This window comes from Gavialis gangeticus, unplaced genomic scaffold (genome assembly GCF_001723915.1).
Source record: "Gavialis gangeticus isolate Ggan-Ray unplaced genomic scaffold, GavGan_comp1, whole genome shotgun sequence".
NCBI lineage: Eukaryota > Metazoa > Chordata > Crocodylia > Gavialidae > Gavialis > Gavialis gangeticus.
This window is the reverse complement of record NW_017729022.1, coordinates 111,907,255-111,918,085: the sequence shown is the minus strand read 5'-3', so window position 1 is coordinate 111,918,085 and position 10,831 is coordinate 111,907,255. Positions and strand designations below refer to the sequence as shown.

General features: G+C 39.7%; 1 protein-coding gene across 4 annotated transcripts in view; it reads right to left on the bottom strand.

Moving 5' to 3' along the window:
- CCDC91 (coiled-coil domain containing 91) overlaps nt 1–10,831 on the bottom strand; it is a 457,779-nt gene that overhangs the window by 245,875 nt on the left and 201,073 nt on the right. For all 4 annotated transcript variants that reach the window (XM_019515987.1, XM_019515989.1, XM_019515988.1 and 1 more), the window contains one exon: nt 798–905. In XM_019515987.1, the coding sequence (XP_019371532.1) occupies nt 798–905 (108 nt within the window). The remainder of the gene's footprint in view (nt 1–797; nt 906–10,831) is intronic.

Sequence of the window (10,831 nt, the reverse complement as noted above, 5' to 3'; positions counted from 1 at the left end):
TGGAGAAGACACAAGACAGGGAATCAGGAGGTCTGGGGGATATTCTTGTCTTAGGTGACTCATATAACTTCATTATGTCTGACCGAATCTATTTCTGATATATATATATATATATATATATATATTTTTTTTTTACTGTTAGAGGTGTAGATTTCAACAGTATATAAGAGAGAACTAAACTGAAACCCAAACAAACTTAGAATACCTTTACAAGATCAGTTGACAACATTTTTTATATTTATGCCTTATTTATAGTGTTTATGTTGGTTCATGAGTGTTATTTAAATAAACTAAACCAAGCTCATGGAACTAATAAAGCAGGTTAAAACAATTAAAGTAAAAATTAATGAATTAGCATGAATTAACAGTTTTAAATATTTCACGTGTAATGTACTTCTCATCACAATTCCATGTCAATTGCAAAGGTTTTACTGAAATAAACATTTTTTGGATGGCAGCTGTTAGTGTGTTACCACACATTATGGACCCAAATCTGTGTCTTCCCCATATAATCTTATCTTTCAGTTCATCATTAAGAAAAATATCAGATTTATGAGTTAAGAGCTACAGTTAGGTTTCTATTTCATTTTGCCTGTAAGCATTGCTGTCCTGAGGATATTATAAGGAATGGTCAATGATTTTTGGTTTGTGGTCAAAGAAGCCACTGTCTTTCAAACAAAGCAGAAAAATAAATGGCTTGAAATGAAATAGTTTCAAAGGGTTTTTCTGGATTGCACATAGATATTACTATAGTCTATTATTGCACATGTAGACATGTAGAAATGTATTTTTATTACCTGAGCATTAAGTAGTTCCTCACACCTGTGTGAGTGTTTTTCAATTGCAGAGATATACTGTTTTTCAATGGCTGTTTCTTGCTGCTGAACTGCAGACTGCAGTAATGCCTGAAAACAAAATATAAAGCAAACCAGTTTCAACAGAGAAGGCATACTTAATTCTATAGCTGGAATAAGCATTTTCAGACACTGCAAGCTTATGTTTGTATATAATAGATATCTGATATTCAGCTACTAATTAATGTGCAACTATTGAAGCACTTTCCCCATATAACACTATTTTGCTTTTATATATTTATTTCCCTTTACCCTGGATCATATTTTTGGGCTCTCATATTTCCTACACACAACTTCTTTATAGAGGGCAACTCACAGAAGAAGATAAAGGGGGTGAGTAGTCCTGTTAAATATACTCAGTTTAGTGGGACCACACAAGATGAGAAGCATATGAAAGCTTCTGAAAAAAAAGCCAGACATATTTCACTGGCTGACAAAACTCCACATCCTCTCGGCACACTGTAAGATCCCATGGGCCAAGCATGATCTTCATGACCACAAGTCAAGTGAAAGCAGATGGAAACTCTGAGTAATTTAAAACATAAAAGAAATGCCTCCCGGGAAGTTCACACTCTAATGTGAAGAGGTGGAAGTCAAAGTGTGGAAAGTCAAAGTGAGAAGACAATATTCAAAAGATAATAAAATTAGGAACATGTATACATATGCTTGATTGAACTGTGCAAAGGTTAAAGTATCTGTGTGCACCCACCAAAAATAGATTATCAAAGAACCCAGATTACTTTTTGCATGAATTATGTCTACCCGCTTCCTTTGAGATGTTGGAATTTTTACCTTCACTTTACTCACTCCCCTGTTATCCATGTTGTTTCCAATATTATAAGCTATTTGTGTGTCACTCCTTTGCAAAATGTGTTCTTTGTACTATTTATATATACTATAGCAAATTCTAGTTTTATATTGTAATCAGAGTATTGAACTACTTGTAATTATAATGTAAGCTGAAACAGACATAAGTCTTATGGAAAACAGATCTTTGGCATACACAGTAAGCAAAAAAAGCCAAAGTCTTTTAAATAATCTTTGTGCAGAAGATAAATGTACTTGATAGGAAACAATACACACTAAATAAGATCCTGAATAAATATATAAAAGCCTTAGGAGAAAAAAAATAGTTGTATGGCTTTTGGACTACCCTCCTACATTTTCCAATAATTAGTGTTGTTTTGCAAACATTACTATTTTCCAGGATGATACCACTGTGTAATTCAGTAGCAGTTTCATTGTAGCTACTGAAATATATTTACTAGAAAATTAGCAAATGACAGATGGTGCTTCACATTAGATTTAATCAAAATGTGAGAATAAGTTTAGTGGTTTTCCCAGTAGTTGAATCTAGTAGTAAATTTAGAGGTCTTTTTTCTCTTTTTTTTCCTAATTTTTTTTGTTAATTGTGTTAGCTTATTATATTGCCAGAATTTGCTTTGGATACAAAAACTTAACTCTCAGAGGACTGCTGCCTCACAACTATATTTTGAAAGTAAATCCCTTAACGCATTTTCACTGCTGGAAGTCAATGAGAAACCTTAAGTCCTGTAGGACTTGCTACAACAGTTAAAGGGGCCCTCACTGCAAAAACATTGCCCACCCCTAAGCTATAAGATTCTGTTTTGCCATGCAGCTGTCTGGCCACAGCTCAGGGGTCCTGAGCATGCTGCCAACACAAGAGTTGCAACCTCAGATAATAACTCGCTGCCCAATAGTAATAAAATTCTAAACAACAACTACTATTACAACAACAGTAACAATAACACCACCAACCACCACCATTTGGGATAACTAGCTGACATGAACTGCTGTCATGAACTTAACATAATATTGGCAATCAGCTAGAAATATTCTTCTTTCTATTGTTCATGGAACAGTTAAATTAAACCTGGAGTAGGGGAGAATGGAGTCTCTCAACTGCAGCATGTATGCAATGCTGGTTTTAGTTTCTGACTCTCTATATGTATTACGAGAATGCCTTCTGCTGTCTCTCCTGCGCTATGCGACGCACATGAATATTAATTTTCAAAGCCTCCGGCACAGAGAGAAAAAAAGTCTTTTTTTTTAAACCAAAAGTTAGCTCTGGCCATTGTGTGTTCTTCATTAAAGACCACAGAAATTGCTGTTGCTTCCAAGAACTTATGGGAGCTGCTCCTTTTCTCTCATAATTTGCATGGGCTCTCAAAAGTCCTTTCCAACTCTTTTATCAGTCACTGTTTCAAGGAACTGTATGCAGAACTGTGAGTTAAGAAACAAAAGCAACTTACCTTCAGCTCAAATAAAAAGCCCAGCATGGTCAAGAGAATGAACTGTGCCAAGAACAGAATGATCACTAGGAACATTACACTGTTGCTATTTGCTCTGTTGCATTCCTGCCAGTTAAACAAGCAACTTTACAATGTCTTTACAGTAGGGAATCATAACATACCTAAGCTGCCTAGCATTAAAACACTCTCTGTTCACATCTCCCCATATTGCTGAAAACAAAAAAATATTATATTACAATTCTGAACAATCAAAAGTCAGCTTCACTTATTTCAATGCTGTCCAGTCCACTTGACCTTTTAACATTTAGTCTTAAGACTGTACTCACTCTCTATTTTATCGTGATTAGATTGAGCAAAACAAAATGACTAAGAAAAACAAGAATTAATGTCCAAAGTGATGGTAGCTGACTAGATTTGGCAGGGGAGGTAGCTGTTAGTTTCCAACTTGGCATACTCTTTAATAACTTTGTTGGCTAATCAAAGATTCAATTTTGCCAAGTCTCAGACTTCAGACTATATCTGTGTTGGCTTATAGATCAGAAAAGGAAACTGATAGTTTGATTTGCTGTCGGATTTGAAAGAAAAGAAAAGAAAAGAAAAACCTCTCATCAATGTGCAAGTAGTATGAATAAGGTAAGAAAATATATTTAAGTAGGTCCTTCTAGGAAAAGACACATACTAAGACCAGCTATTTATGATGTCCTTCACTGAACTATCTTAGAAAAAAAAAATAGAAAGATTGTTATCTAGAGTTACAAACAGAACTCAGTGTTGTAATTTTAAAGTCAACCATGGGAAAAAAAGTGAATCAAGATAAATGTTGCATGGCACATCAAAGCTGTTCCATGTTAAGAGAATTTTAAACAGCTCTAGTAAATTAGATTAAAATGGCTTCTTGACAATCAAAATTTCACACAGAATTACATTAATTTCTTCTATGGGCCTCCTCCCTTCTCCTTTACTCTCCCCCCCTTTTTTTTTTAATCCCCACACTTTGGCAGTGGAAAAACTTAAAGGGAGAAAAGAAGGCACAAAGATTAAAATACACAAAAGTCAACATCATTTTTCAATTTATTTTGAATACTTCATTTTTTTTCCATGTCAGCAGTAGGAATAATTCCCTTTAACATTAAGGCTAGCAACAGACATTACACATATACCGGTTTAAGTGATCAGAAACTGATTTAAACCTGGAACAGAACAGATGTTCAGTGCACATAAACAAGTTTGAAAATGGCTGAAACCGGTTTGAGATAAACCTGGTTCAATGTAGTATCAGACTTAATTGATTTGGGTCAAACCAGTTTATGCAATGTCTGTCTCAGACCCCTTGCTGGTTTAAGATAAACCAGAGTCCCCCAGTATGCTCTCTGGGTGGGGTGGGACTCTGCTCCACAGCAAGGCTGCCCCCATCCTGTTCCCTGGCTGCAGCTGCAGCAGACTTGCACATACAGCAGCGTCTGCCAGGATTCCTCCTGCCTTCCCCCTCCCCTCCCCACTCCCTGCTAAGCAGGGCTTACCCGTCCCCTCCATTTTACACAGTCACCTCAGCATTAGCTAGCAGACCACATCCTGGCTACAGTCTGTGCTGTGGCAGACAGTAGTGTCAGTTTAGGGCTTTTGGAACTAATCAACAGTTCAATTGGTAATGTCCTTCCATTCCTTCTTTGTTTAAGAAGAGTTTGAACTAATGAGGGAGGCTGGTTGTTTTCTGATGAGGTAATAAATGCTGATAACAAAGCTGATAAATGCTCTGCTATCAAGGTGGGGGGACCCTCTGTAATTCGGCACTGCCTGGACATGCCCCCTTCTCCCCCCCAGCTCAGCCTCTGCAAGGGAAAGGAGAGCTGCTCTAGTGCCCCCTGGCTTCTGGCCTGAGCCACTGCAGGCATGTGTCTGCATTTTTGGAATGTCTGACCAATTAAGAAATGATTCAGCCTAGCCAGGTTAGACTAACCCACAAAGATTGAATCAATTCAGGCTCTGGCTTTCTGAATGTCTGTACTTAGCCTAAGAGTTTGGCCTGGCTTATTGGTAATGGCTAACATTGTATCTCCTGTAACCTAGCTGCGTTCCCCTCCCCACCCGCATCCCTCTGTTGTTAGTCCCTCGCTTGGGCGATCTGTATTTCCCTACCGGCTTTGTCATCTTTTTTTGGATTCCCAATCCTAAACATTTACTAATAAAAGTCAATCCTTTCCTACTTGCTCACCTGCCACACTCTATCATGATATAGCATAGTTGTGAAACTATAGCTCGAAAACGATAATGACCCCTGTTTCTCAATAGGCAGCTTTCTCCAGGAATACCACTTGATAGAGCCTTTGTCTAATCTTCCTCAGTAGTTTTAAGATTGATGGCCAAACAGTGGGATTTTTTTTTTAAATTTAAATGAGAGGTCACTGAAGATTTTCCTCATTATATCTCTCCTCATTTTAGGCTATGCTGTTCCTCTGCCTTTCCATATAGATGAATTACAGGCCAGAAATGAAATTCAAAGGAAAATATAGTGAGCTATGGTTGAATATCCAAAGTGGAAATTAAATAAATATAGTCTACAGTAACTATGCTGTTAAGTGAGGATGTAGGAGCCAAAGAAAATATGTTGGAGTGTGATAAGAGTCACTGTTGGCCTTCTTGTCAAAAGGATCCTAGTAATATGAGTTGTTTCCTCTAACTGAAAAATCTTCTCACAATGAAACTATATGTTGCAATATATGCATTTACAAATTAAGATAATCCAATATACAAGCATATAAACATACACAATCATATCAGATCACTCACTGCCTGTGCCAAGTTGCTTCAGTTGGACAAATATGGAAGCTCTTATCTATTTTTAAGTCACAAGATTGTACTCTCAGATATATTTGAGTAGCGGTTCCTGAACTGGTCATTCACACTTCAAAATCGCTGACACTGGCCATAATTGAGGCAATCACAAAGCTCTTATAAATTGAGAAAACAGGATAGAAAAATATTCAGAAACAAATAAAAAAACCCAAATTCTCAAGATCCCGCTTCAGACATCCTTTTTAGAGCATAAGCATACTTTGACTATGCTGAAAGATTCTGTGTGTTAATAATTTCTTTCTTTTTTTATATACCAGCTTTAATTGTGCTTGTTGCCTCACAGCAGATACTTCAGAAATAAAATGTTTAAGTCACCAAGAAGTAAAGCAAAGACTAGGAACAAATATAAAAAAGGATGAGGCATACCTTCTAGATCTGGATTTGCCCAAATCTGCCTCGTGGCCAGAGATGGAGATCACATTTTGAATTTCTCAATATTTATTAATTTAGTTAGTTGGTTATTTAAAAAAACTGAGCAGCTGACTAACTGTTCTGAATAAGAAACATCAGACTAAAGATGGTCTTTCTGACAGCTTACATTTTAGCATCAGAAATACACATTTACAAATACGATCTACACAACACGTTTTCACCTACTGGCACACAAGAATAGCAAACTGAATTATTTCATGCTACTTAGATAATGTGACTAGCAGAAACAAAGATGGACAAATGGAAGCATTTAATTGGCTGCTGAAGTATAACAGACTGCAGCAGTGCACATCAAAATATTATCCAGTTGTATAGTACACTCACTCTACATATACATACTCTATTCATTAATACCATTTATAATGAATCTATGCAATACATTCACCATGCCTCAACTATTCTGTCCCATCTCTGTCTCCTAGTTATGAGATTTCTAAACCAATCAAAACCCTTGCATAGCTCTAAATGAGTCACTTCATTTTTGTTTTTTAGAGGCAATTTGCCACAAAAGTATTTGCTTTCCCTAAATACAGAATAACTTCCCAAAGTTACATTGATTAGAGAAATATAATGGACTATAGTCACTAGGCCTGTAAAAAGTGGCAAGTATTCGATTTGGATTCAGCTGATTTGGAGAGACAGTGATTCAATTCAGTGCTTTGAATCACTGCCCCGATTCGATTCGGCTGAATTGGATCCGAAGATTCAGCGTCGCTTCGGAGATTCGGCCATAGACTAAACAGGCAGCAGTCCTCGATGCTGGACACTGTTACCTCCAGCTGATAAGTCTGTTACGATAGGCAGAGGGGGAGGAAAGGGGTGGGAGGGGAGCAGATCAAAACCCCCATAGCAAGGGAGGGATTGGGGCTGAGACAAGCTGTCCAGTTGGGAAGGGGGGCTGCCCAGAGTGCAGCCCTGGCTCGACCTGCCCTGCAGAGCACAGCCCAGTGCCAGGCAACTGGGGCTAGCTTCCTGGACTGCAGCTCTGGCTCTGCCCGCCACACAGAGTGCAGCCTGGCAGCGGGGGCTTGCCGCCCAGAGTGCAGCCCTGGCCAGGAAGGATGTAGGGCAGCTCACACTGCTGCGTATTGCCGGTTCAGGAGCTGCTCGTTTGATGGCTTGTCTGGCAGGTCTCACCAGTGCTCCTGCCACCGGTCCAGGAGGATATGGGGCGGGGGCATGTGCCCCAGGATCTGCATCAGGCGGGCAGGACCAGGACTGCACCAGGTGAAAGGTAGAAGGCACTATGCTCCTCCACCACTAGCCCATAGCCAGTGTGGGGCCAGTGTGAGGCTGAGCCTCTGTGCTGCCTCCTGACAAGCAGTGTGCAGTGGCGGGAGCTGGCCCAGCCCGCTCACACCTCACAGATGAGAAGCGGCTTCGCCCCAGCTAGGCGAGTGGCACCAGGGCATGATGGGGCATGTGCCACCTGAAAACTCACTGCAGCACCCCCATAGCCTCCGCTCTGCCACCCTTCCCACCCTGACCTGGAGGCACCCCCCCCCACACATGCCTTGCCGCCACTCACCCAGCCAGGGCAGAGCCACTTCTCGTCCGGGAGGTGTAGGGAGGCCGGGTCCGCTCCCACCGCTGCACGCTGCTTGTCCAGAGGCAGCGCAGTGGCTCAGACTGACGCTGGCCCCACACCAGCTGGGTGAGCAGCAAGGGAGTATAGCCACTGCTCCCAGTACATTCCACCTTCTGTTCGGCACAGCACCAGCTCTGCCCGCCCTACACACATCCTGGGCCAAACCCCGCTACCCCATGCCCTCCTGGATCAGTGGCAGAAGCAGCGGTGAGAGACGCTGGATAAGTCACTACACAAGCAGCTGCCAGATGGGCAGCATGCAGTGGTGCGAGCCCCCCCACCCTCTCCCTGGCCAGCACTTGTCCCAGCCTGGGTCCCAGCACCAATCCCTCCCTCTCTGTGGGAGCATTGATCTGCCCCACCCCCCATACCCCTTCCCTTCCCCCTCTGCCAACAACAGACTTACCAGCTGGAGGCAGCTATGTACAGCATTGAGGACTGCTGTTTGTTTAGTCTATGGCCAAATCTTTTCCGAATTTATTCGCAGACTTCCAATTCAATTTGAACCTTTTAATGGGTCTCCTGATTTGACTCATATTTGGAGATTCAGCCACTGAATTGGGCTGAATTTCTTCTAAAGCAAATTGGCTACCAAAGCTTTGCACAGCCCTAACAGTCACAGAGTCAGAAAGTTAGTCACAGAATAGTGACAGAGATACAGGCACTGCCAGATCTGATCAATCCCATGAACAATATAGGTCAGTACCCTGATTCCCAAAGTCATAGATTCATATGCTTCAATTTTTAAAAAAACACCATGTTTTCAACAACCATGGAATAACCAGCCTCCAGGCTAAGTTCTTCTAATGCCTCAGTAGTTGAAGGTTAGATTATAGTCTGGTCCAACAGGTTTTATATTCCTTCTTAAAAAGCCTGCTTTTACCAGCTAAAGGGTACGAAAAACAAAAGCACAATAAGAATACCATATGACACTTCTATAATATGCTTTTTTTGTAAATTAACTAGTAAAAATGTATGAAAGAGTGACGGAATACTGCCATTCAATCTGAGATAATGTCTTTCATTTTCTTGTAGCTTTGCTGCTTGGGAATAACTCACACAAAACTCAAAACCCTTAGAACACATCTCATCATAAAACAGCCTTCATGTTAATTTTTTTTAAAATACATAAACCCCCCCCCCCATTGACTTGGGGTACATATATTCACATCATTTTGTTTTTAAAACATAGCCAATTAAAATAACCTACTTTTGGTACAAGGTATAGAAGAAGAAAATACTGTAACAGAGAATTTCCTCCATGATCCCCACTCTTCTAAGACATCCTCCGTGAGATTATCCTGATGGATTTCATATTTCACACTTCAAGGGGAAAGGTTTTCTTACTACCTGTTCCTATATGTGCTTTAACTATGACAGAGTTTGGTTTGTTGCATGTTTAAAAGGATTCTGGGTATTCTAGAGGTGTGCTCCTAGGTTTGTTTCGGCCTAGAAATTATCTAACTGCATGCTATCGTGTATTTTTTGGATGTTGCAGTGTGGGGTTTTTGCACATTCCACAAAGATTAGCAATATTTAAAAAAATTCTACTCAGTTTGAGAATCAAAATTCTTTTAAGAGCAAAAATTATGGTTTTGACTTGACAATGCTACTAATAAGCAGGAGAAACTGACTCTTTATTTCTATAGGCTATAAATATGAAATACTTTACACTTCCAAAGTTTGTTCCTATCCTTGGAAAGACAAAATGTAACAAATGAGAGGTTTTGCCAAAACCAAAACACAGCCACCCAAGCCCACCATTAATGCAAAACAGTATACCCAACCCTCAGATATGTTCAGATTGAATTCTACTGCCAATGGGAACCACTACTGTTTGCCCAAGAAAGGATTTATCACATGACCAAAAGTTGAAATTTATGAGAAATTGTTCAATTAAACAAAAAGATTTTAATTTTATTTCCATAGGAGAAACAAAACTGATGGAATTCCAGTTTAAAAGGACTGCCAGATCTTACACAAACCTCCTTTTTTGGAAAAGGATTCAGAGTCTTAACATGACCAAAGGAAAATAAAACAGACTAAGTTTATCAACCTTCTCTCTTCTCAGAAATATTACAAAAGTAATTCAAAACCCTGGGAAAAATAGGTCTCTTAATTGCAACAGTTTTCCTGACTATGTTACAAACAGTACACAAATTCAGAGGACACGCTAGCATGTGTATGTACCACAAGATACACAAATTAAGTAATGTGAATTACTGAAAAGTGGAGCATCTAAATAACCTCTGGTGAATCCTAAAGCACATCCACTTTGTAATTTGTTATGGTAGCTCAGACATCATCAATTTAAGCGGCTGAAAGAGAACTCTGATATTTACATACAAATTACCAGTCTGCTTTGCCTCAAAATAGCTATATTCAATACTGGCAGCACAAACAGATTCTTAAATGAAGGTCTACCCAAAATTGGTATATTGTGATCAAAATGCAAAAAACAGAATTAAGATAAGCAACAGATCATAAGAACTGTATTACTGATACCCAAATAATCCATCTAATTCAGTATCTTTCTCCAGAAGCAGGTAGTTCTTGCTACTTCAAATGAAGGCAAACGAAATAGGCAGCATGCCTAATCAACTGTTCAGAGATAAAAGAAGAACAGTGAGCATATATTCTTTCCTTCTCAAATCTCAGTAATAATTAGCCAACTCTAGAATGCATAAAATCTGACTAACCTTGTGTCATGAGTTGTTACGAAACATAGTTTCATAGTTTCTAGGGTTGGAAGGGACCTGAGTGGATCATCTAGTCCGACCCCCTGCCATGGCAGGAAAGAGTACTGGGGTCAAACGACCCCAGCAAGGTGT